The 27,408-nt window shown below is 41.2% G+C and overlaps 1 protein-coding gene across 1 annotated transcript; it reads left to right on the top strand.

Moving 5' to 3' along the window:
- Positions 1-27,408, top strand: snx13 (sorting nexin 13). Its single transcript, XM_074687145.1, has 25 exons — positions 1-173; positions 13,774-13,886; positions 13,984-14,086; positions 14,256-14,345; positions 17,710-17,831; positions 17,921-18,039; positions 18,173-18,277; positions 18,405-18,493; positions 18,737-18,820; positions 18,947-19,085; positions 19,219-19,307; positions 19,452-19,551; positions 20,174-20,367; positions 20,884-20,988; positions 21,088-21,258; positions 21,401-21,470; positions 21,944-22,086; positions 22,173-22,280; positions 22,368-22,478; positions 22,596-22,757; positions 23,032-23,103; positions 23,217-23,362; positions 23,874-23,942; positions 24,028-24,140; positions 24,887-27,408. The coding sequence occupies exons 1-25, from the start codon at positions 162-164 to the stop codon at positions 25,120-25,122; spliced, it is 2,865 nt and encodes a 954-aa protein (XP_074543246.1). The 5' UTR covers positions 1-161; the 3' UTR covers positions 25,123-27,408.

Below are 27,408 nucleotides of genomic sequence, written 5' to 3'. Positions count from 1 at the left end.
ACGGGGCACCCGAGACATAAACCTCGCAAACATGGCGACACTCCGAGGAGAGTACGGAGATTGGAAATACGACCGTTTTTAACTGAGAAAATGACCTCCTCCTCGCATGTTACAATGTGGTGGGGTTAGCCGGAGCCACCGCACGCACAGCCTTTGTGACGATGTTTGCAGAGGTAAGCTAACAGCTGTGAAATAGACGTGTGTATGCTGCGAGTAGTTTGTTTTCCAGTGACAGACAAGGCTAGTTAGCTTGTAGCGGCTAGCACCTTAGCGTTAGCCCCGCAGGTAAACACACCTCAGCCTGTCATGTACACAGCCTCCGTGTATTCAGAAAGCCTGCCTGCTATAAGTGGCAGTCAGCATGGGATTACACAGGTAACGCAAAGTTAATACGCTGAGCCGAGAATATCCTAACTATCAACGGCGTCCTGGAATTAGCTCAACACAGGCAATGTATGCGTTAGTATGCGTTTAGATTATGAGTAACATCCTTCAGCAACGAATTTCTACACTACTAATTCAGGTGAGCTGGGCGTTAGCTGCTAAAGCTGCAACAACGTGTAGTTATATGTGGAAGAAAGTGACCTGTGAGGTATCTGGAAGGGTGAGTAAACACACAGGTGTGGACTTTTGTTTTGGTAAACTCTGCTCAGGTTTACCTGCATTTTTCTTCTCAAGTGTATCAAGCGATGACAGCTGCCTGCCTGATAAAAAGGATGTTTAGTCATTTCCTTCCCTTATTACCTCCATTTAGGGGAAAGTCTGGCATAGACAAACAGCTGTTTATTGGATATGTTTGCAGAGGCTTTCAGTATCCAGACTTCCCACAAACACTAACAACTGGACTAATACGATTCTATTAAAATATTCATAGGGTGTTTTTGCTCCATTGTTGTTGTTCAGTAGGTAAAGAGATTGAGCTTTTGCCTGACAGGCATTGTTTTTTCTTTTTACAATGACTTGTGATGACATTGTAGTTTTACTACAGCTTTCACGTGATGCAGTTTCTCAATGCTAGTTTCCTGCCTTCAAATAGATAAAAAACTACTGGCCTTGACATCTGTCGAGCTCCCAACAGCCTACACTGTCCGCCTCACCTGAGGGACAGGTGACCTGACTACAGCTCGGCACCTCTCCAGCAGTTTAAGTACAGGTTTAACCCCGGTAATAAGGCTTTAGCTTCCTCTGCACTATTCTGCATGGCTGTCAGAGGGTACTGACTTCTGTGTAATGTGCAGTCAGGTGTTGAAGTATACTGGAGTAGCTTTGTTAAATGTTGCTCCCTGCTAGCCTTGAGCCTGAAGTAAATTATGAGCTGGCATTGGCCCATGTTGTAATAGGGGTTGGCTTCGAAACAGCATTGTAGTGCCATCTTTATCTGTATTATGGATTTAAGGAGTGAAATGAGTTACTCACTAACATCATTACTGAATGCAGGGGTGGAGGGGATGAAACAGTAATGTTTCTGTGTTTCATAAAATAAACCTTTCAGTAATAACAGGACATTTGTTGGAAGTCTGCGACTAAATAAGTATGATTTTGTTCAAGTCAGTGGCCTAAGACCATTATTAGATGATATGGTGATTGTACTGGGTGTTCTGCTCTGTATCAAAGGTAGATTATAGTAACCACATGATGTCCTGTGTCTCAAAGTTTCAGCAACAATTCATTTATGATACCAACTTGTGTGCTTTCTGTTATGACAAACCTTGCATCGTATCATTATGGATGCATTTCTTAGGGCCAATATCACTCTTGTCTTTGTATTTTATCAGTTCAACAGAGAATACGCTCAAACCTGGCTGCAGACTCTTTTTGTGTGACAAGACTTCCCTCCTTTTGTATAAATGGCTTACCCATTGAGCTTTAGGAATACCCTGCTGTACGCTGAGTTAGTTTGATTTGCAAGTGCATTGTGTGTTCATCCACTGGCACACAAAGTTATCTCCGTGCTTTTCAACTGTGTCTTAATCTCATTAAGGTGTCTTAATTAAAGCTTGATCGACATATAGGCCAGCGCTATGTCACATCAGGACTTCTTGTCATCTAGTACACCTCCCTCTTTCCTTAAGGCAGTAAAAGCGGGTGCACAGCTCAACAAGCAGACATATTTTGAGCACGTTATGCACGGTGCAGAGCTGAGCTTTGTGTCCAGATAAATCTACACAGGGGCTGCATGAAACTGTTTTTCTGACTTAAAACTGCAACAGCTGCTAAATAAAACAAAAAGTTTGACCCTAGTGAGATAGAAATCCAGTGATTTCCATTTTTTGTTAGGTTAATGCTGACTCATACCAGAAACCTCCAGGATTCCCTCGCAACACAGGAGCTGGGTGATGACACAGAATATATTATCTCGATTTTGTTTTTGTTGATCAACATCAACATTTATCAGAAGCAAAGTGTCGATGAAGTAGCTCCTTCAGTGTCCATTATATACAGTGTTTACCACGAAAACCAAATTATCCCCACATCGGCCTCCTCGTCTTTAAGAAAAAGGACAAGGTGATTTAAAAATGTAAACAAAAACAGTTTCAGGCAAAGCATCAGTGTTAGGTACACACGATATTGGATTTTTGCCGATATATCGAAACCCCTTTTGGCCGAAACCGATAATTACAAGTTTGTTTGTTTTGGGTTTTTTTTACTGTAAAGAAAGCTAAGTCTATCCTGTACTGGAATTTATATGTTACTCTTATTGTGACGGTCTTATTTGTTTAAGAAACACACATAAAACAAGACAAAAAACATTTGATTTTACCATAAATAAAAAATGTATTATTTTTTCAAACTCAAGACGTTCAGTATTGAAATACAGAAAAAGATTTTTTTTAGATCACATTAACTTTAAATGTACAATGCATTTTTAAACATAACCAAGTTGCATTTGATTATTTTAGAGCTACTGTAACAACCTGGTGACAGACACAGAGCTCTGCAGTGCAAATAAATGAAGTGCTACATTTTATTCAAGGAGCTTATTTTTCAGATGGAAAATAATAATAATGCTAACTGAATAGCACCTTATCGGCTGTGCCTATCAGCAGGAATTTTCATATCTGCTGATACAGATAAACGTGTTTTTAAGCTTTTATCAGCCGATACCGATATTGTGCCGATTAAATCATGCATCCCTAATCAGTGTCTTTATGGAGATTTAACAGACTTCGGATGTCAGAGGAGTCTGCACGTGAAGCTTCTCCTAACCTTAGCTCAGCCTGATTCTGCAGATCAACTTCTGATTCTAGTTCATAATTTCTAAAAAGTGGCTCCACCACTTTGTCTTGAGTACCAGAATCCCACCACTCTGATATGTTATTAATATTGATATGGAGACTTTTGGGTGAAGGTATCAGGTAAATAAACTCAGCAGCATAAACCTGAAAAACTGTGGTTTTGGGTTCTACAGAGGTCAGTGATGATAACTTTAATGGGTTCAGAAACACTGCTTCTGTCTCATTGTTCACAAGCTTGTTATTTGGAGATCAAAGACATCCCCTAGAAATAAAAAGTTCTCATAATTAGTAATAAAATCTGAAAATCAGAATGAAAGGCCTCCAGTCCAGTTGCAGCAAACTACTTTTTTGTCAACTCAGGGTGTCTGCGGGGTCTTAAAAAGTATTAAAAAGTCTTAATTGTGGTTTTATGAGGTATTAAGTTTCATGGGTGTTCAAGCTTTGACCCAAAAAATATCCATGAATATTTATTTTCCTCCTTGCAACTGTCCCCTGATTGGGACGTTAAACATTCAGCCGATAAAGTTCTAAAATAGAATAGAATAGAAAAGAATAGAGTTACTTTATTGATTCTAAACTGGAAAATTGTTGTGTTAACAGCAGAAATAGATGGAGTCAGTAGAAAAATACAAAAATTAAAAAGAATAGAATAAAAAAATACATAAAGACTCTAGTTACAATAAAATACAACAATAAGGATTGTGAGCGGTATAAACACCAGCTATAAATTAATGTCATTTCTAGTTTCATTAAGAGAAATTAAATACAGCATTAAAGCAAATCACACAATCTCCGGCACATGTCCTAAATTTTAAAAATGATTAAATTATTTCTCTTTTTTTTTCAGCAAGTTGGCCTTGAATAACTCCTGTTTCTTGTTGTGGGAGTGTCGATAAACCTGCCTTTAGTTTCATTTGTTCTTTCAAGCTTCATACCTCCTTAGCTTACAGCATTTCTGTAAAAATGTAAACTACAACTGTTAAAAAGTGGATGCCAACAACAACTGAAAACTTTTAAAACTTTTTAAAGGTTTTTGAAAAAGTCTTAAAAAAGGTATTGAAATCAACCTCAGGGTTTTAGCATATACCCTGCAACTGCTTCCTCCTCTTTGGTGAGTAGCAGATGTTCACTTTCACAGACACTTTGAGGCTCTTTTGGTTCCACTGGTTTTGCAGTGGTGTTTACTTTTGCACAAACATACTTTGGAAACAAATGAAGACCCATGTAGTTAGCTGCTTTTACTTTGTAGTCTGTTTTTTTTTTATCCATAAGGAGTAAAAACATCCAAAGCGTTCAGCTAAATTGATGGAATCTCTCAATGAGATTGTTGAATTGATCAGAGGAGTTAAAAATAGCGGGGGGGCTGAGGATAAATCAAAAGAAGGCTGAATCCCTCCCCAGGGCTACAGAGGAGTTAATGCAGTGTTACACCACTGGGAGCTGGCCATACCAGCTTGGACAGGAAACAGGGAACAAATTAGTGCTCAGTGAGAGTGCCAAAGAGTAGACGGCTAATTGGTGCTTCACCTTGGCCACAGACTGTGTTTGTGGGATGAATCTGATACAGCTGGATGAAAACATTAAGTGTCTGAGGTGTTCTGACACGGCTAAGTGCTAAAAAAAGAAACAGCACTCCTTTCCATAGATTCTCTGAGAGTTTCTGGAGCTGTGCAGAAGACATGAACAACTTTGTCTAAGATATTCACTATTTAGACGATTGCCTGCATTTGTGATTTGTGTTTCTCTGTAATTTTTTCTCTTAAGTTTTGTCAGAATATACCACGAGCAAGTGCTGCTGCTCAATCATACATCTAGTCTTTAAAAAGGAAAAGCAGCTTCCTTCTTTTCTCAGGTTTTTAGCTGTGCTGTGTTCGTTATGTCGTTGTTTGTCTGTTGCATATATTTGTTTGCTCTACTTGTTGCTCCACCTGATCTTCATATAGCCCAAAGGCCTTTGATTTTTTTTTTCTTGAGTCCATTTGTAGAGTTCAGTTAACAACAGTTTTTTGTTAGCAGAGGTTTGCAAAACACAGGTTCTGAATTGGCACTCAGTTTGTTTTTCCCCACTTTCCGCAGCGCTCCCCTCTGGGATGTTTGTTAGTGCGAGCTGTCAGCGATGTGACAGCCGAAGGCCAGCCACCTTCAGATGACAGAGAAGGTCGGGCACGCTGCTTAGATTTCAGCCAAGACCACATGCAAGAGCTCATTTTCAGCAACATTTCCAGATAAATATCTGAGCAGCATGTCACAGTGTCATTGTTTCCCAGAGGCAATAACATGTTACAGCTGATTTCCAAATTCAAACACAAAGAGAGAAACACCAGAACCAGTGAGACCCTGTATGAAAACCCTCTCTGCCTTCTAGTTGTCTTGTCAGGAAGAAAACACGGCCACAGCGGCTTCATGTGATAATTCTGTTAAGGATTTTAACTTTGGATTGTTTTGATGTTTGTTTACTCTGCTGGTTTCCTTTTCAAAGCCCTCTGTTTGTACCTCTGACATTTTCTAGGTAGTTTCAGGGACTCTGGCACATCACAGCAAGAGATCACCTTTGTCAGATGTGCAGAAAGTTGCAGCTTCTTTTTTATTTCAGGTAGTTTTGATCTTTGGACCTTAAAATGATACTCCGGGATGAAACAAGTTGGGTCCTATCACAAGGTTTAGGGCAGAAATTACCCCTACAGCAGTGTTTTTGTGCAGCAGAAGCCCAGGGCGCACGCACCAAACACCCCCTCCCTGGACTTCCACCGAAAAAATCCGATATCGGTCTGCATTCATGCTTTATTTAGAGAATTTTCAGTGCGTTACTTTCACACAAAAGCACCGCTAAATAAGGCTCTGGTTCTCATCGTATCTCTTCGTCCTGGCAGACTACCTGCGTTTGTTTACATCTGGCACACCACGCGCGCGGACTGATACACAAAGCGGCCAGCGCCTCGTAGCCAGCTGTGGCTCTGCAGTGGAGGTAGCGCCGCTTTACGACATGATGAGAACTAGAGCCTCATTTAGCAGTGTTTTTGTGTGAAAGTAATGCGCTAAAAATTCTTTAAATAAAGGTGAATGCAGACCGATAGCAGATTTTTTCGGTGGGAGTCTGTTTATTTGTGTTTTTGGTCAAGTAACAATTGGCCCCGTCTGAGTGCAGAGGAAACAGGCAGAGGAGCAGGGAGGGGGTCTTTGGTGCGTGCGCCCTGGGCTTCTGCTGCACAAAATCACTGCTGTAGGGGTAATTTCTGCCCTAAACCTTGTGATAGGACCCAACTTGTTCCATCCCGGAGTATCACTTTAAATGTCCTCAAACAGCACAGTTGTTAAAATCTCTTTAAATTCCCTCGTAATACTTCAATTTCTCTCTTTTACTCGACATCTTTCTTGTCCTCTCTGGCATTAACTGTCATACTGGTGCAGTTTTTGTCCACCCAGTGTCACCAACACAATCTTTTTCCATTCTAGAGATGTAATCCTGAGACTGATAAGAAAGCCCTTTCCGTTTCAGCGGTCGTGGTGGATTAAACCGACTTGATCAGTCAGTCCCACTCACGTTTTCTCCCACTGAGGCCTGATCCATAGACTCCCCCCCACAGGAAAGCTTTAATGGGCTGAGTTAACCTATTGCCTGGTGACCACAGCGATCAGCGTTGCAGTGCGTGGATTTGTGCGTGGATTTGTGCGTGGATTTGTGCGTGGATTTGTGTGTTTATCACAAAAGTTACAGAGTTCTGTCCATAAATGTGTGTCTGAATATTTACGGTGCAGGATTTATTGTTTACATTGTACCAGAAAATGTAGGAAATCATCTCCAAGTCACTGATAAGATACTGTGTGTTTGTGTCTTAATGTACCAAAGATGTAAACAGTGGCTCTCAACAAAAGAAATCTAACTTCTTAATGTGGCAGTGCTTTAGATTTGAGATGTTTTAATCTTGGCTTTGACAGGGAGTGTACTATTGTTTTAATGTCACAGTGTAGCACTGCGTTGGAGAAGATTTTACAGCAATGTGAAGTCTGAAGTGATGATAAGCTAACAGTGAATACTCCATTTATCTATGGCCTTGATATTTACACATTTATTCATATTTATCTCAGGTCTCCTCGTGATAATTCTTCCATGGTCATTTGTGACTTTTTAAACACAAATCTCTTTACCAGAGACTCAAAGTGTGTTACACAGATCTTTTTATGTGACCCTTCAGCGTGGGTTTCACAAGGAATTACTAAGATGTTCAGATGTGTGTGAGTGTGTGTTCCCGATGGGCCCTGGGTGTTAATCACTAGAACAGATGGTTCATGTTTAAAACCGTGTGTAAGCCGTAATGACTCAAGAGTGTCAGTTATCATCTCTCTGACTGAGCCCAGCCTCCACAGCTTCATCACCTCGTCACACAGGCCCACCGATAGCCTCCACATCCACAGCAGCTCCTGACGCCAAACTGTGCTTATGTTACCTATTTGAGCTACATTCAAATACTTTTCAGGGACTCAGACTATTATTTACAGCATAGAAAGCCAACTGTACAAACTACACTTTGGAGGCACCATATTAGTATCATAATATTGGTCAAAAGCACTTAAAAAGTCATTAAACTGCTCTTAGATATGACCACTTTACTACAGTCTTTAATGTGAAGCAGTAACTGCACAGATATTGGCAGTAATCCAGTATCTTGTATTCCTAATCTGGAAAATAATTGTCCACATCCACAACGCAGACCTGGAAGTAATCAAGTTGTTATTGAATAACCAATCGGCTCAGAGTGAAGTCTCTTTTTAACAAATCCTTACAAGTGACTGAAGTCAGTTTTCCTCCCAGCAGTCAGAAGAGAAATCTAGCTCTGGCCCATGAATGATTAGCTGTTACACCAAAATGCACCAGGTCAGTCTCCAGTCTAGCTCTGCTCCATCACAGCTCTGGACCACATAGGTTTCTATTCAAATTAATGTGTCGACATACACTGGATCTGCTCTGGTGCGGTCCTGCTGCATCCCTGCTCCAGCAGGTTGCAGCATATATGCAAAAATCCTATTTTTGCCCAGATGCTGGACCTGTGACACATCAATTTGCCATGGGGCATATCAAGTGGGACAGGAAGTTGGGCATGGAAAACTACCTAAGCCAGTGACTTTCAAAGTAAAACAAAACAGATCAAATGTAGCTTGACTACAACAACAAATGGACATAATGAGCAGAGCCAGGTCAGGAGTCAGCAGGCTCCAGGTTTTACCACCCAACGTGAATAAGAAGAGACTTATCAATACATTGGGAAGTGCAAAAACTCCTCAGTCTCGGGACTCAGTCTATCTTGTGTTCTGCAAAGTACTGGACTGGACACGCAGCTGTTGTGAGTTGATGAACACAATCACCTGGGACGGAAATGCAGCCGGTATATTTCTGGGAAGGAGTTTACAAAACCAGTTTTTAGACTTGAGAAAGGTCAGAGATTCATCTCTGCAGTCCTTAAAGTGATACTCTGGGATGGAACAAGTTGGGTCCTATCACAAGGTTTAGGGCAGAAATTACCCCTACAGCAGTGTTTTTGTGCAGTAGAAGCCCAGGGCGCACGCACCAAACACCCCCTCCCTGCTCCTCTGCTGGTTTCCTCTGCACTCAGACGGGGCCATATTTTACTCGACCAAAAACACAAATAAACGGACTCCCACCAAAAAAATGTGATATCAGTCTGTATTTAAGCTTTATTGAAAGTAAATGGCAGGTCGTCCTCGCTCTCAAAGTCACTCATCTTTACGTTGTCATTGCATAATTCATCCTGGCAGACTACCTGCGTTTGTTTATATCTGGCACGCTGCGCGTGGACTGATGCACTAAGCGGCGAGCGCCTCAAAGCCAGCTGCGGCTCTGCAGCAGAGGTAGCGCCGTTTTACGACACGATGAGAACTAGAGCCTTATTTAGCGGTGGTTTTGTGTGAAAGTAACGCGCTAAAAGTTCTCTAAATTAAGCGTGAATGCAGACCGATATCAGATTTTTTTATTGGGAGTCCGTTTATTTGTGTTTTTGGTCAAGTAAAATATGGCCCCGTCTGAATGCAGAGGAAACCGGCAGAGGAGCAGGGAGGGGGTCTTTGGTGCGTGCGCCCTGGGCTTCTGCTGCACAAAAACACTGCTGTAGGGGTAATTTCTGCCCTAAACCTTGTGATAGAACCCAACTTGTTCCATCCCGGAGTATCACTTTAATGTTTCAAACAGGACGACTATCGAGAGCTTTTGATCTGGATGATTACATCATTACCTTCTCTGAGGGACGGCAGCAGTGACAGTTGGGAGATGGGGTTAGTGAGGGTGTTGTTCAGTGGCAGTAAACACTGTAGCCCCTCAGGCTAGTGTTAATTATCATTCTACTGTTGACAGAAAACTAAAAGTTTGAGTCTCAACCTGTGTTGACTATGACCTCCTTCAGACATCCAGCTTTTGTTTTTCTTTTCTCTGCGATGCATTTCTTCAGCAGGTTGTTGTCTGTTGCATTTGGTTTAAATATGTTTCCTTGTTTGTTTTGGGATTTATCACTTTTGAGAAAAATGCCTCTGCAAGCTTATGGCAAGTCAAGTCCGAGGTGGTTTATCCTCAGCGGCTCTTTTTACATATCACACATATTGTGCTTAACATTTGAAAATCAGTAGGAAGCGTAATCAGCTAAAGAATTGGACACAGTAGATTCTGTTTCAAATTAACCCAGAGTCATCAGTTTCTATTTTACTTTTGAGGTTTGATACTTTTGGCCATGTCGTTTTGGCTCGGTAATGAAGGATGTGTCAGTGACGACAGTGCTTCTCGCTGCTGTGTGGGTGAAAGGTAAACAGAGCAGCTGTGTTACTACAGTTCAAACTGTTTCCATGGTTCCTAATCTTGAGATACATTTGGCTTTCTGTTGAATGGTATAATTTTCAGGGTGCTTAGTGGGTTAAAGTCATCTTGGTATTTTCAGAGTTCAGGACATGAGTTCATAGAAGATAGTCAAAGTTTGTGGATTGTTAGACTGCTCAGTACAAAGCCCTCCTTTGTGTCTACACCACTCCTGTCTTAACTGAAACCCTCATCCTTCTCTTTGACCAGCTTTAGTCACTTCCCAAACTCTTCACCCTGCCATTTGTGACTGTGTCCAAGCCAGCCAGTTACGACATGTCAAAGACGAGGTAGTCAAGCCAGTTCGGACACATTCTGGAGCGGACAGCATTGTGTTAACAGGCAGGTTACACCAGGTAACACCTGATAGGATTAAGTTTTTTGTTGTTTTTTTTTGTTCTTACATCATTTCTCCTCAAGCCAGTGGGAAAACTTTTTTTGTTTGGTAAATACTGAATGAATAAATTCAGGGTCAAGTCTTCAAGCCTTCAGCCTGAATCAGCCGTCAGTGTATCAGTGGGTGCTCAGCTGGTGTGGGGAACAGATGTCACATATTTCTGCAACCTGAGAAAGATGCAAGTCATTACAGTTTCTTCTCATAGTAATGGTGACTATGCTCATTAGGGATGGGAACCGAATTAGGTACTTTTATAGGTACCAACCGAAATCTGCCTGTAGTACTGAGTATTGTTATACGTAAAATCAAAAGGTACCATGTTTAGGTACCAGAACACATCCTTGTGACTGTGAGAGAGTGGGCAGTTTTTCACAATGGACATGAAGACAGCACTGCAAGGTTATGTGCTGAAGAATTAACATGTTTAATTGAAAAACTTCGAGATTTTATTATTCAACAAACTAATATACTACCATTTAAACATGCAAAAGTACCAAAAATTGGTACTGTTGAGTACCAACACTGATTGCCTGGTACTGGGAATCGGTACAGTATCGTTTCAGATGTGAAAGGTAACCATCCCTAATGCTCATCTTTGTAGCAAACTGGTATCATGATTTATCAGCAATGAAGGAAGTAATTCTCTTTATCACCACCATTAAACAGCAGCAAACAGATAGTTGTTATGGTAATTTTAGGTTCAAAGATTTATATGCAACACTTTTGAGGTCCACCCTGAGTGAACGGTTTAATTAAAAACCTAACACTCTGCAGTCCTTTAGCTCTGCTACAAGAGAAGAATTTGCTCTGTATTTGTCATCGTCATAGAGTCACAGTTTGTACCCAAGCAGATCTTTCACATTTATGTAATTCTGATACTGAACTTAATTTTGAACTGTGTGAACAGTTTTACATTCATCACAGTCAGTGGCATGTTCAATGTGTGTCATCGGATTGTCCGTGGCAGAAAGAACAATGTCTCGCTGTCCTGAGGACGCTCACTCTGTCCCTGTCTGGCAGCATCAGTGGGAGCTGATTATCTAAGGAACTCTGCTATGAATGTAGGGCAGCCCAAGATCATCACCGCTGATCATCATGAAGTCTGTCAGGGACTCACGAGTGTGACACAGACTTTTCCACATCGACCCACCTCTGTGTGAATTAAAGCCTTTTTCACAGCCCCACATGACTCTGTTGCTGCCCCAGCAGCGAGTGTTTCACCGAGGTTTGCACGGCCCAGTTTCAGTAGACTAGCTTTCAAGTGTAATGGTGACACTATTTTTGCATTAGATTAAAGAATGAGTGTTATTTCTGTCCTTCAGATCTGTATCACTCATTGGACAGAACACAGGGTTTGGATCTGTGGCCAAGGTTTATTATATTAAAAGGTATATATAAGGTTTAATTCATCATGATGGAGGTCACATCGAGCTTTAGAAAGACCCAACCTGCGCTGAGCTGACCTGTTCGAGTGTCACTCCTGTTGTCTGTGTCCCTTCACAGAGCAACTCTAGTGGCTGGAAGCAGCATGATTTTCTGGTGTTTTCAACAAACTGCAGTTATCACGTCTTTAGCATGAGAATTGTGTAGCTGGGGCTGAAACAAGCTGGACCTATGAGACAAACTTGTGTTGCTAGCTAGAAATGAGAGCTTGGTTTCCTGCACTGACAATGACAGGAAAACCATAGGATGTGTCACACAAGTATGCACACACACAAAGTCTATCCCTGCTACTTTCCAACAATGCAACACACCACAGTGTGTGTAAGTGTTTAAATAATCTTTCCTGGGCTGACATGCAAAGGTTGGGGATGCATTTCTTCTGGGTGACATAGATGTACAGTGCTGCTGTCTTCTCTCTAAGTTTGGGATCTGAGTCCTGATCATTTGTGTCACTTATTTCTTCTGTGGAGTGAGGAGTGAGCCCAAAGTGTTATAGTCAGGGGTAGGCCTGTCACGATAACAAATTTTGCTAGACGGTAATTTTCCAAAATATTATTGCCGATAAAAGATATTACTGTCAATATTATTTTGATTTTTTTTTTCATTTTTTCATTGATGTAATAATGATAAATGGGATAATAAAGTGAGTACACCATATCAAAAGCAAGAAACTTTGATTTCTTATGAGTATTTAACTGTAATTAAAAGATCGGGAGCTTTTAAATTAAATAAATTAAGCAAAAAAAATAATAAATTTAACAAACAAGAAAGAGAAAAAAATACAATGAAAATGAAACAGACTCTCTTTTAGAAAAAAATACATGTCAATGAAAATAATTAATACTAATCAAAAATAATAAAACATAGACCCCGTCTCTAAAGAAAAAACGAAACTCCAAAAAAAAAAAACCCACAACAATAAAAACTATAGCCAAAAGGGAGTTTATACAGTTCCTGAATTGTTTGTAACATGTACTTTTTCCCAGTCAATCCGTACTGTCTGTCAAACATTTTTAACATTTCTGGCTATCAACCGTATTGAAGGGCTGCATTTCTTTGGCAATGTATCTGTCTTTGAGCGCCCACCATTTGGCGCTTTTATTTCTATTTACTTTGCAGACCAAAAGCCTCAGTAAGAGCGGATTATCAAAGAACAAGGCTCCGCTGCACCTCCCCTTCTTCTTCGTCGCCACTATTTTCAAACAAATGCGACATATCAGCTCGTTGGTGATCATGAGCTCACACTTTGTTCATTCTGTTAAAAAAAAAAAACTAAATATTCCCACACTGGGACTGTGGCAGGCGGCTTAAGAACCGTATCTTTCGTGCCATCACGCATATTAGCGTGTGTTTCCTCCTTACCCCTCAGGACGCTCGCTTCAGCTCTCTCCGTGTGTACGCGCTAGCAGCCCCTTCTTCACCCCAAAGATCGCATTTTTGACAGATGCTCACTCCGCTATAAATCCGCTATAGAAACTATGCACCCCGATGTTAGGAAAGTTAGACGTAGTGAGCCATCTTCTCATTCAGCCTCTTTGGTCGGAAGAGAGGAGGAAAACAAACATGCATGCAAGTGTCAGTTTATCGAGGCTGGCAAACTTACCGTGGACGTTTTTATTTATCGTTCGGTTAATTGATTTATTGATTATCGTGACAGGCCTAGTCAGGGGATTAATGGTTAAGCTGGGGGACAAAAACATGAAACACCAGTAATAAACAGCACTGTTATCAGAAACATGAATAAAGAGGACATTTGGAGCATATGGACTGTGTATTTCACTTCTGACTGTCAAATGTTAACAGCAAAAGAAGTATTTAACATTTGTCTTTATCTGTTCTAGGCCAGTCTGTCCATCTGGGGATGGGGGGGTCTTGGAGTCGTGCTGTTCCTCGTCACTTTTGGACCCTTTGCCATATTCTACCTGGCCTTTTACATCTTCTGCTTTATTGGAGGGTAAGCAGAATAATCACTGATAATGTCTTTGCTCTTACATTGACTACAACACTCTGAGTGAATCTGCTCTGGTTATTCTCTCACTTTGGTTCTCCAGGGGCTTTGCGGTCACACTGCTCTATGGAAAGATCAACTCAGAGAAACACCTGGAAAAGTGCGAGCACTCGTACCTACCACCCACGCAAATCGGTATTTTAAAGGTAAAAGCACCTCCGTGCACACTCTGACCCTGCCTGCCCAAACAAATTAATTAGATGCCTCTGATTGGTGCAGTTCACTCCAGGTTAGCATGCAGATCTTCATGCTTGCTCTGATTTAATTTGTCTGATTTCTCCCCCGTCCTTGTGTGTTTCTCTCCCTCACCCGCAGACGTTGGATGAAATGAAGCTGGAGATGAAGCCAATAAAGATTGACAGGAGACTGACGGGGTCCAGTTTCATAGATGAACCACTACAGCAGGTGTGTGTTATGTTTGTGGCTTACTGGGTGTTTGGTATCTGCTGTAAACTCTTCTTAAGGTTGCTCTTACTTTTGACAGAGAAGGGGAAACACTGAGTTTTCACGTTTCATAACTAGAGGCTAAAAACAAATCACATGTCTCTAAAAGGGTTTGTTTATTCCTCGCTCTTTGCAGTATCACACCAGGAACGCATATACTAGTTCAATAATTCCAAATATTTACAAAATAAAGAGTCCTTTATTCAAAGCTCTGGACTACATTCTCCCTTTGTGAGGGATGTGTTCAATTTTTGTGGTGAAGTAGGGAGAGTACATGTCCATTTGGTACCACCTTTGTTTTAAACACTCTTTAAAGTTAGATTCCAATTACAAATATAATGATCTTTTTGGGATTGGCTGCTATGAAGTGCTCCCTACACACTTCACTCAGATAAACTCTGGTGTTGTTTGGTAATTGGTCTCAAAAAGCTAAGCACATACGCACCAGCTAAGTAGAGAGGCATCTACGAGTTAACAGGATTAATGCTGGCTGACAAATAGTAACATGGCAGGCCTTTTGGGAGCAGGCCCAGTTAAGTAACAGTCTGGCCTATCAGCTGGTCCAGGTCAGCACCTCCATGGCCACAAGCCATGAAGAAGTCATCACTGTCAAACACTGCCCAAGCCCCTGAAGCCTGAGCGCGTCGTGGTCACAGGAAGATGGCTCCTTCAGTTTGTGTCGTTGGGTTTGTCTCAAACATGAAGTCTGTCAGCTGATCCATGTTGGTTATTGTCTGATAAAATCAAATGATTTCTAACTGAAAACTATGAAAAACAAATGAAGTTATACTTTTAATGTGATTACAGTGCAAACTAGAAAAACATCATGCAGGCACACTCTTACACAGGCAGTTCTCCGTCTTTGTTTCGTACTAGAAGGATTTTAGGTTTGTTTTCATTCGAGGAATAAGACAGAGGTCACTTTTTGGCTGAACATGTATTACTTTTCATGGTGGTGTGTAATCTTTGAAAGTTCAGCTTGTTTTCCTCTAAATCTCACAAAGCTCTCAGAAATTACTTGTTGTAATCCCAACCATAAAAACACACAGATTAGTGTTTTCTAGTGTGCATTAAACAAAAAAAAGAGCATTTTTATTACTTTTGATTCATAAAATCACACACTATCATGTTTTTGGCTTCTATCCATCGAAGTCAATCGCGGTGCTTGCAAAACAATGCATTAAATGTAATCTAGATTCAGCACTTCTTCAGCCGCATGAACTTCTTCTATCTAGAAAAAAAGAGTTTTTCTTGAGTGACGAGGTTTTGCTGATCCAAAAGTGAAACTGAAACTTAAAGTTCTGATTTTCGTCAATGCAATTTTAACACTGATGATGAGGTTTACTTCTTTTAATGTCATACTTTTAAATGTCTGAATGGTTTCTCTCTGCTAAATGCAAATCCAAACAGATCCGTCCTAATGACTGTTTTGGTCACATCTCAAAATACACAGAGAAGAAGAGCTGAGTGGCTTTTGTCTGTCAGTTTTTGTTTTTCTTCCCTGTGGCTACAAAACTCAGAGAAGAAAACCAGCTTGGAGCACGCTGCCCTCAGTAAAGCAGCGTGGCCGGCAGAGTTAGCTGCAGACACAGCAGATTGTGACAGTCAGATGACACTGACTGCTCCGCTATGTTCTGCCTCTTCTCTCTCCCTCCCTCGACAGGAATGCACACCAATCATTTCAGCCACATGTGAACCTTGAGATCTTGCACAGCTGAACATGACAGCATGTTAACCTGCGTCACACTCCCTGACAGACTTTTTTTGTCTTCATTTTTTTTTTAAATTCATGGTGAAAATCTTTCTTCCGGATCAGCTGATACAGTAACAACAGTGTGAAAATGTCTGAACTTGTTTTAATTGGACCACTGACTGAATCCTTGCAGTATGCAATAGAGTCTAACTTCAGTACATGCCTGATTTACCAAGGTCTTCTCGGATTTAACACCCAAATAGTCTGTTTTCTTGAAGTCTTTCAACACACTGATAATCAACAGTCACAGGTTTCAAATATTATTTACCAAACTAAGTCTTGTTTGTGTAACATTTAGAACAACCTCCTTCCATCCTCCTCCCACAGGATTTATCTTAACCAGATTATTTCAGTGAAATCTGATTAAGATGTTTGATACAAACATTTCACCATGTCTCTAGGTTTTTGACGTCAGCATCGAACTCTGGTATCAAAGTATCTGGAGTGTCACATTACCTCTTAGCTCCTAGATGCTCACGCATGAGGTTTGGTTGCAAGTGCTGGCTGTCAGCAGGGTTTCTAGCTTTTATAACATTAAAGGTGAATGCTTTCCCTTTTAATGAATTCGTTGTAAAATAAAAGAATTTCAGTAAGCCACTAAGATGCAGTTCTAAGCTCAGGGTCTGGGTCTGCTCTGAACAGACCGAGAAATCTCTTGAAGAGAAGTTGGAAAACATAGATTTGTACTTTGAAACTAGGACATTGCATTGTTTTACTGATGTTATCATTAGTTATACAGGGTTCCTGCGGATCCTTGAAAAGTCTTAAAAGGCATTGAATTCATAATTCTAAAAATAAGGCCTGAATTAGCATTAAAAAGTCTTAAATCCAAATTTCAAAAGTCCTAAAAATTTGAACACATTGGTAAGATTTATGTTAGTTTGAAGTAAAATAAATATTAAGTAACATTTATCTATTTTACTAAATAATTTCCTGAATTACTCTCGTGGCAACATCGTGTAATCACAATAGCGGAACTAAGAAAACGGTGATGTGGTTGCACCAGGAACTTTTAAAGCAGACGCATGTCTTGGTTCTACTTAGGGTGCCTGGAGAGAGAAAAAAATTAGGAAAAATTGGCAAAAAAAATCCAAAAGTGGCTTAGGAAAATTGATTATGGCAGCAAAATTGAGAATTAAATTTGAAATTAAATAAAAAAAAAACTGTAAAAATTCCAAAAATGGTTGTGACAGTGGATGGGGACAAAAGAGACATAACGTTGTAAAAAATGGGGTTAAAAAAAGGTAAAAAGTGATGTTTTATGTAAAATAAACATTGGGTTAAAATTGCCTCTAACCCAGGTAATTCATGTGGTGTTTTTGTTTGTTAGTTTTGTTTGTTTCAATTGTGGTTCGTTGTGGACTTGTTTTTGAAATTGATTTACAACGTCATTAAAAAGTCTTAAAAAGTCTTAAATGGAACTTGCCTTGAGCTGTAGGAACCCTGTTTTATTTCAGTCATCTATTAGAAAGCAGTCCTTTCTTCAACCTCCTAAAGTCCACCTCAGTGGGTTGTACTGAGTGCACTTCTTTTCAGTTTTTCTCACCTCCCCAAATATCTTTGTCTCTGCAGGTGATCCAGTTTGCTCTGAGAGACTACATCCAGTACTGGTACTACACTCTGAGTGAGGATGAATCTTTCTTATTGGAGATCAGACAGACACTGCAGAATGCCCTCGTCCAGTTCTCTACAAGGTACAGGACACATCATGTAAACATAATCTGCTCTCGTAACCAGTCATATTAGAACTTTTGCATAATTTGAGCGTTTGTTTTTTCCTCAGGTCCAAAGAGGTGGACTGGCAGCCTTACTTCACCACTCGCCTAGTGGACGACTTTGCCACCCATTTACGTGTCTTCAGAAAAGCCCAAGACCGCCTCGCAGACAGAGAGGACAAACAAAGTAAGCAGGAATTGAGACTGTCGTGCAGGAAACTTCAGCTGTAGAGTGTTTGAAAGAGTATCATGATGAGAGTTTTAGTCGTAAGCAGAAATTAGCAGTGATGATGAAATAAAGCTGAATGATGTCCAAACAGGGGACATAACAGAGGAGCTGGTGGACTCCTTCTTCGAGGCAGAGGTGGAGATGGAGAGGAAGATTTGTCGAGACGTGGTGTGCACTTCACACAAAGATGAAGAAGGTAAACACACTTGTTTCAGTGTGTCTGACCTTACAGTTCATACAGCCATGAAGAACTCGTTCACACAAACATGTCAACTCTGTGACCAGCAAAAACTAAACATGCCCTGTGTGTGTGTGTGTGTCAGGTTTTCTTCGAGACTTGTGCGAGTTGCTTTTGTATCTGTTACTACCTCCTGGAGATTTCCACAACAAGAACATGAGATACTTCCTGAGGGTGAGTTAAAAAGAGGACCAAAACTATTGTTTCTTTACTGAGCTGACAAAATTACCTGTTGGAGCACACATTATGTCACACAGACAGTGTTTATCATTGTCAAACCACCAGCCAAATGCTTCTTTGGCTGCCATTCAGACATGAGTATTATTTTCTTACAGCACAATGCCACTGGATAGACTACACTGCTGTGCCAGGCCATGTGACTAAATTGTTATGAGTGCACCTGTGTTGTTTTTTTAGGAGGTGTTGGCACGTGGAGTGCTACTTCCTCTGATCAACCAGCTGAGTGACCCGGACTACATAAATCAGTTCGTCATCTGGATGGTGAGAGCTGACTCTTATATTAACCTTCTGTTTACCAGCTGTTGTCCAAACTTTTTGTGTATGAGAAAAAAAACTATGTCCTCTTGCATGTTTTGTGCATGTGTTAATATGTGTAATTTTCTTCAGATTCGGGACTCCAGCTGTAATTATGAAGCCTTCATGAACATCCTGAAGCTAACAGACAAGCCTGCAGAGCTGGAAGCCGTCAAAGACAAGGTGCTGGAGGAGCTGCAGTACCTCCGCTCCCTGGACACTGCTGGAGATGGTTAGCAGCATCCTGTCTTCTCAATAACACACAGACATCTCCACACTTGAACTGATTGTGTGAGGATGAAGGCAGAGCACATATGTGCTGCTTTGTTCTCCTGGTTTGATGTCTTTGTGCTTCTGTCTCGTAGACATCAACGTGATCAAGAACCAGATTAACAGTCTTCTGTTTGTGAAGAAGGTGTGTGAGACCAGGATCCAGAGACTACACTCAGGCAAGGTGAGATACTGCAGCACAGCTTTACGGTATAGTGCTTAGAATGAAGGAACCAAAAGAAGCATACATTATTTTAAATAAGAAAACTGTTTTGTTATATCTGTTCTGTGTAGATGACTTCTCTTATCACCCTCTTGTGTTATGTAGGAAGTGGACGCCTTAAAACTGGCAGCCAACTTTGGAAAGCTGTGTGTTATCCCACTGGATCACATCCTCATCCACAACATTGCTCTGCAGTTCTTCATGGGTAATTCTGGAAAACACAACATCACGTTCCCATATGCCCAGACAGTTGACCTGTCATCCAGCTTTTTTCATTTCAAGCCTAGACCCTGCACACATCTGTGAATCATCTTTATAATCTGTAACTTATTCAGCTCTTATACAACTTAAAACCACAACCTTTCTCAGTCACACTCCCTTTAAGTCCTACATGACCTCCTGAGAGGTTTTAAAAGGTTACTCCATGTTACAGTGCACAGGCGTGTGTGAGTGTGAGCGTGCATGTGTCTGTGTGTTTGTGCATGTTAATGTGTACATACCAGGAGCAAGCCAAGTCAGCTTTAAGTGAAAAACGTGCTAACACCCAATCAAGTCTGATTCTGCATTCTTAAATTCACACTTCATGAAATATTTTTAACGTCTTTGAAATTTAAAGAAGAAAACCTTCAACGTAATTCAAAATGAGATAAAATGTCTTTTTAATTAATTAATTAATTTTTGTCCAAGTGTATCCGCTAAATTATCTTTTGCTGCAGGTCATTCACACCCTAAAGCCATGTGCTCCACTCACTGTACGTGCAAATGTCACTACAGTGCCGCAGTAAACCGCTCCATTTGGACCATGTCTTTTGTGTCTCTCGGCCCAGACTTTATGCAGGCAGCAGGAGCCCAGGCAGAGCTCTTCTTCTGGCTCACCGTGGAGGGTTACAGGGTGACAGCACAGCAGCAGCTAGAGGCCATGCAGGGCTGGCAGAAAGATGGCAAGAAGCAGCCCAGCGCCACCAAGGGGCTGCTAAAGGCAGCTGCACTGGGCGTGTTTGAACAGTACCTCTCTGAGAAGGTAGGGAGCGAATATCCAAAATCAATAAGTATATTTTATTGTCATTGAATTAAGTACAAACACACTTGTTTCAGGGCCTGTGTCCACCCATTTTTGATACAAAGCCAGTGTTATCAGTGTTATTTGTAATTTTCAGCATTCATCTTGAATCAAACAAAGAATCCCTGGCATGGCTGCCCTTCTTTTAACATAGTTAAACTTCGATGATGCTAATCGCAGAAGGAAAATCTGTCATATTCTTCCAGCCATTTCCTAAAGCAGCTTGTCCCATGCACTCACTTTCTGTTTTTAAGTTTCTCTGTCCATAGTTGCTGCTGGTCAGACAGTGACATAAGACAGCGTTTATAACACGGCAACATCAAGCACAGTGAGAAATGCTCTCGACTAAATGTTGTGGACACTGCAGCTGCACAAACTGCTGTTTGTGGACACAGGCCCTTAAGACACTGCTTCTTAAGCTTTTGTGGTTTCATATTTTTTAATCAACTTGCATCCATCTTTTTGTCTACCCAACAGGCATCTCCCAGGGTGCAGGTAGATGAGGCGTCAGTAACAAAACTAGGGGAGAAGCTGCAGAAGGACGACCCCACCCCTGAGATATTTGATGAAATCCAGAGAAATGTATTTTATTTCCTCTTAAACCTCAAATCTGCTCTTTGTTTTTGTGCTTCCTTCCATCTTTTGAAATCATGACGGTATTTGTACTCATGTATTCCACAGGTGTATGACATGATGCTCCGTGATGAGCGCTACTACCCCTCCTTCAAGCAGAGTCCTCTTTATGTGCGAATGCTAGCAGAGCTGGACATGCTGAAAGAGCCGAGCTACCGAGGATCTGATGACGGTGACGGAGAATCCTTCAACGGCTCTCCTACAGGAAGCATAAATCTAGTAAGTGTTTTTCCCCTCCAGGTGCAAGATTCAGAAAAACTGATGTGCTGGCTTTTCATGTTTTTTTCTTGATATCTTGAACACTAAACTGTTCTTTTGCGCAAACTGCACATTTTGATGATGACTTTTACTTTGATCCTAGTCTTTGGACGAACTGTCCAACTCCTGCCATGATGAAACTATGCACCTACATGCCTTCATCTCTGACACAGGTACACATGCATCCTTTTACAGTGGTCTATCTATACTGAGGGTCCACTGAGGTTGTTTGGTTTTATTTGTATCTTTTAGCCCTTTCTTGCCCTTCCCTGCTTGTTTTTCTTTCTTTTAGCTCCATTTGTTACTTCTGTTCTCATTTTACACTTTTCCAGTATTCTTTGTCTCTTTCATTCCATCACCTTCACTGTTTTTCTGTTCTTCCTTTTCTCCTGCTCTTCCCTCCCTTGCTTTTTGTTTCTTGTCTTTTGTTTCACATTTCCCCACTTCCTTTTCCTGTGCTTGCTCTCTTTCGCTTGCTTGCTCTCCATCCCTCCCACACTTTGAACCTGCACCCTCTTTTCCCCTTTCCCCCCCCATCCTTCTTTTCCTTCCTGTCATCCATCCTCTTCATCTTCCATTCCCATTTTGGATGTATTGCGGGGCTGGGTAGCTGACACTTGTCTCCCCGGCTTCTGGGGTGCCGCAGGGGTTTGCAACGACCACGGTAAGACCTACGCGCTGTACGCCATCACCGTGTTCAGACGCAGCCAGGATGGCAGCGAAGACTGCTGGAAGACGTATCGCCGCTACTCAGACTTCCATGACTTCCATATGAGGATAACAGAACAGGTGTGTGTTTTGAGCTAGAGGAGACAACAAAAACGAAGCAGGATCGTTAAACGTGTTGATCTTCATGTGAGAATTTTGTGTTTTAGTTTGAGAACCTGTCGTCAATCCTGAAGCTGCCAGGGAAGAAGACATTTAACAACATGGACAGAGACTTCTTGGAAAAGAGAAAAAAAGACCTCAATGCTTACTTACAGGTTAATGTTTGCTATTATTTGAAAACCTTACCTTACTGCCCTGTGTCACTCTATAAATCTATCAATAACTTCTGGTTTGTGTTTCAGTTGCTGCTAAACCCAGAGATGGTGAAAGCCTGTCCAACTCTGATTCCATACGTCTATGACTTCCTGGAAAACAAGGCTTACAGCAAGGGCAAGGGAGAGTTTGCGCGAAAGGTAGCTCCAACCAAAGAGTAGTTAGCCATGTCAGACAGTAGCTGTGCTTCTCCAGTTTTCTCTTGTAATAGTTTCAATGATACATTTTGTCCTGTTTTTTTTTTTTCCACCCATCAGATCGACACATTCGTAAATCCTTTGAGGAGTTCAATGAGAAATGTGTCCAATGCAGTGAAAGCGCTACCTGACAGTCTAGCTGAAGGCATGACAAAAGTGTCTGACAACATGGGTCGCATGTCTGAAAGGCTTGGACAGGATATTAAACAGTCCATACTCAAGGTAACCACAAAGCAGAGTTTGGTGTGTGAAGTTTATGACATCAGGTTCAGCACCTCAGCACTGAGAGTAAATAAAGTCTGAACAAACTTTTCATTTGACACAGTGTAGGCACAGTGGTTAGTGTGAAAACCCAGTAACATAAATGTACCAAGTGAATAACATACTTATTTAAAAACAACTGATTGGTGGATTTTTATACAGTTAAGTTGTGCTTTTATTTGACAGTCATCTAAAACTAAAAACCTCCAACTTGTCTGTGTAATTTTTCTCCCAGGTGCCTCCACTCCTCCCCAAGTCTGAGATCGACCCTGAACACTGTCGAGTCTCTGCTCAGCTGGATGACAATGTAAGTCCTGTGCCTTTTCCATATTAATAATTTGTTTCATTTCTTTATTTTCTTGTTATTTTTACCAATTGAATCAGATCAAATAACATTTAAATGCTTACCTCTCCTTCAAGGTGGATGACAACATCCCTCTGAGGGTTATGCTGCTACTAATGGACGAGGTTTTTGATCTTAAGGAAAAGAACCAATGGCTACGCAGGAACATCAAGAACCTGTTGCAGCAGCTCATTAGGGCCACATATGGAGACACAATCAACAGGTCAGAAACACAGAATCTTCAGACTTCAATATAGTTCACAGTTCTTATGGAAGCCAACAAAAAGTTCCTCTTAACTTAGTCAATCTGACCAAAAGTGTGACATATTTTATTTTGTTAAGAAATGTAGTTATGATCAGTGTATTTGGCAGAGTTTTTGAATTTTTAGTGCTAAGTGATGTTTATACATGACTTAAGCACATGTGACAACGGAATTGCCTCCCTGTTTGTTAAAGATTCAGGTAAAAAACAGAATTTCAGACAAACATGTTAGAACCGTCTGTGGCATTGCAGAACCAGTTTTAACAGAAAAACAAACAGAAAATGGGAGAAATGTGACAGGATGTGTGCTAATATTTAAACTGCTCTCACAGTAAACACAGGTCCAGAGAATTCCCCCCCCCCCCACACACACACACACACACACACACACACACACACACAAGTCTTGTAGACAAAAACAGGGACGAGTAAATAACTTGAAGCCTGAATCCTCTTTCTTCTTCCCCTGAAGGAAAATTGTGGATCATGTGGACTACATGACCTCACCCGAGCAAGTCGCAGACTACGTCAAGAAGTTCAGGTAACCCATCAGTATGTTTTATCCAAAAGCTCTGATCAATCAGGGGAATCATGTGGCTCATCATAGTGGCTGTGTGTCCATGAAGGGATTCTTACTGGCCTAACGGTATTCTGGCTGAGTCACCGCCCCGTCGGGACAAGAACATCCGCATGAGGACCAGAGTAGCTGCCAAGACCAGCCTGCTGGGCATCATGCCAGGTAATATAAACACTCTCCAGCTTCACTTTGTTGTCTGCTAGTCCAGTTCAAGACAACCTCATCCTCTGTCTCCTCATCCTCCAGGGCCTCTTTACCACTCATCTACTTGAAAATCCTTTAATTTAGGTTTAAATCCAAACTGTGTGTAGAGAGGTTTGTTTCAGATTGAGGTTAATGATTCCCCTCTGACAGGCACTACAGATTTGATGATGCTGTTCTTAAAGGTTTGTTTACACGTCCTCTGTCCTCTAGGAGACAGTATTTGCAAATTAGGTCCTTGTGCAGGGAAATGGTAAAGAAGAGGGTAGATGTAAACATTGTTGGACACACAAAACAAGTTGAATGTATCTGTTTATAACATCTTTAACGCATTTAATTTCAAGTTTAGCCACAGAAAAATGATTAAAAGCTAATTGGTTAATCTTAGATATATGTGCAAATTTTTTATTTAGCTGGTAATGAAACAGGTAGAAACTCTCCAAGAGAGTTAAAAATGCAAATTTAACTTTGTCAAAGTCTTCATATCCTAAAAGATTTGCAGTTACACATCAGAATCGGATCAATACTTATAATATAAAAAGGGAGTTTACTTTTTCTCCTCTGTCATCTTCTCCTGAGCCGTACTCTGTCATCTTACAGATTTCTGAAATCTCAAAGTTCCTCAAAGAAGCATTAATAATACAGTTTTTCTTGCTCCCTCTTTGTAGACTTTTGACCTCTCCGTAATGTTTGTTTCTCTGTCTCAGACGAGCTGAAGCACATCATTGGAGCAGACACCACCAGAAAAGGCATCCTCCGAGTCTTTGACATGTTTCAGTATCAACCAATGAACCGCCGGCTAGTCTACGTTTTCCTGGAGGGCTTCTTGGAGACGATGTTCCCCCAGTACAAATTCCCTGAGCTCTTTGTCAAACTACACTCCCGCTCGCCACGCATCCACAGATTTAGCCAGAAAGTCAAATCGTCTTCTCTCAAGAGGTGACAGGAGAGCATGGAGGCAGCGGGACATCAGCCCATGAGACACACACTTGGACTTGAGACTGGAGAGTGACGGTGGGAGGCGGGGGGGGCTTGATGTGAATTTTAAGGTGTGTTTGCGTGATTTCTGCCCTTCCACTTCCCTTACACATTCTCTTTTGGTAAAACACTCCGGTTATCCAGCTGATAATTTCTGTAGGGGACAGAAACTGAAGGATGAGCAACACACACATTGCTCTCCTCTAACTCTGTGACACACACATGCGCAAACAAATCCTGTAATTTGCACCAAGACTGATCATTGCAGTCATTTGTTTTAGTTGAATTTTGTTCTTTTTTTCTGATGTTTTAGTTGTGTTAGCTTTAACCTGGGCCAGTCGATGCTGCTTTCTTGTGGTCCAGAGAGCAGACCACAAATACTGTACGTTTTGTTCTGTTTTTTTAACTGCAGGAGCAGATAGCGTTGACCCACACCTTGCCTTACCTTCCCGCTTCTGTGTTTCAGCTGGCACAGTCCACCATCTGATCACCTGTCGTCAGACTAACCCTCAAGCTGTAGACATTTTATCTGCAAAAGCTGCACACTTGCTAACATGCAAATGATTCTTTGTTTTCATTGCTACCAAATATGTCAATAGCACTGGGCTCAAAAGGCGCTGTTTTTTTTTTATGTGACTGAACAAAAGTGGGTCGAAAGGTGATTTAACATTTTATTGTCTGCACATTTTTTTTTAAATCCTCAAAAAATAAGCCACACCCCCTTTAAGGCTACTGTCAAAACCTGAAGACCAAAGCTCATGCTGTTCCATAAGTGTGTGTGTGTGCACACTGGCTTGACGTTGGGGGTGCTCTGAACATTACTGTGCTTCATGTCTTTTACCATGCGAGGGAAGAGAGCGGCACAGTTGTGGGTCGCTAAGCGCTCCAATCAAAGAATGTACTCTCTGGTCTAGTCTGTATTTGGCTTGTGTAGAAATGTGTGTGAATGGGTGTGTGGGTGTATGCCTGTGTGTGTGTTTTAGCATAAAGATGCTACCTTCTTCAGTAAGAAACTGTGCCAGTGTGAGCTAGTGAACCAGCCTTAAAACTACATACAGGAGAAACTGACCAAGAGACGCACGCTAGAGGTAGCGCTCCTTCACACGACTGAACGTTACAAGGAAATCAAGATAGAGATATGGAGATGTATCCCTAATCACTTTTATTCAGAGAAGATGTTTAATTTTGTGCAATATTTTTTTCTTTAATGCATGTGCATTTTGAATCATTGTATACTGAAAGAAATAATCCATATAGTTTTAATAGTGAAAACAAAACAGAGGTCTCCCCAAGAAATATCTTCGTATCCCAACAACCTAACATTCCGTTGTTGTAAAAGTACAATGTTTATTTACAGACTTGTTTTATAAGTCTGAGTTTTTCTTCAGCTTTTGGTGTGTGGGGGATATTTTCCACTTATCCCAACCACTCCAACCTAATTGAGTGTATGCAGTGGATGTGGGAGTGGACGAGGGTTTCACAGTCTGATGTTACGCCCGTTAGGCTAAAGCTAGCTCCGAGGCGGCCTCACAATACTGCTTCGTTTTAAGTCATACGTGGCGTTTTTATGTGTTCAAGCCTGTCCTGTCAAGTGTAAACATCTTTTTGTTGTAAACTGACAGGGTGGAGGGACCGTCCCCTCTCTCCTGTCCAATAGGCTCACAGAGGAGCCTTGTCCTGTGACCAATGGAATCACTGCTAATGAGCACTTACCGTAGCAACTGTGGGAGGGCCTCTCCTCTCCCATTGGCTGAATGGAGCTCTGTTCTGCCGCAGTCATTGGATGGACATGTCTGCTTTGATTGCTTTGCACTGAGCAGTTGTCCTGGACTCTGATTGGCTAAACAAGAGGAAATGAACTGGAGCCTCTTCTCGCCCTCAGAGGAATATTTTGTCCCCGTAAAGTGGAGGATGTGTCACCTCTAACTTTCTGCACACCTCTCCAAACAGGAAGGCCTGTCTGTTTTTTTAACCCAAGTATTTATGAGTCTATGATAATGAAAATTGTGCATATCTGTGTACAGTATGTGTTAATAGTGTGCCTAAATGTACTGTCAACTCTATTTTCATATTTTTCTTTAACCTAAAAAAGAAATCAATCAGAATGTCATGATCATTTTATGCGACTGAAAATGACTTTAGGGTGTTTTTTTGCATCATGCTTATCAAACTCTTCCTTGTGAGCGATTGTGCTCAGATCAGTATAACACTAATAAAAGGTAACTCAGACTAACTGACCTACAGTATTGGA

The sequence above is a fragment of the Halichoeres trimaculatus genome, unplaced genomic scaffold (genome assembly GCF_033239565.1).
Source record: "Halichoeres trimaculatus isolate MK-OKI-2021-1 unplaced genomic scaffold, fHalTri1.1 fHalTri1_scaffold_14, whole genome shotgun sequence".
NCBI lineage: Eukaryota > Metazoa > Chordata > Actinopteri > Labriformes > Labridae > Halichoeres > Halichoeres trimaculatus.
Note: the sequence above shows the minus strand (reverse complement) of the source record. Positions and strands in the feature narration are given on the sequence as shown.

Excerpts from the sequence above, each read along its gene's own strand:
- snx13 (XM_074687145.1), top strand. Across the intron at positions 17,832-17,920 it reads CTCGTCCAGTTCTCTACAAG|GTCCAAAGAGGTGGACTGGC; the intron begins GTACAGGACACA and ends TTTTTTCCTCAG. Across the intron at positions 23,363-23,873 it reads TATGGAGACACAATCAACAG|GAAAATTGTGGATCATGTGG; the intron begins GTCAGAAACACA and ends CTTCCCCTGAAG.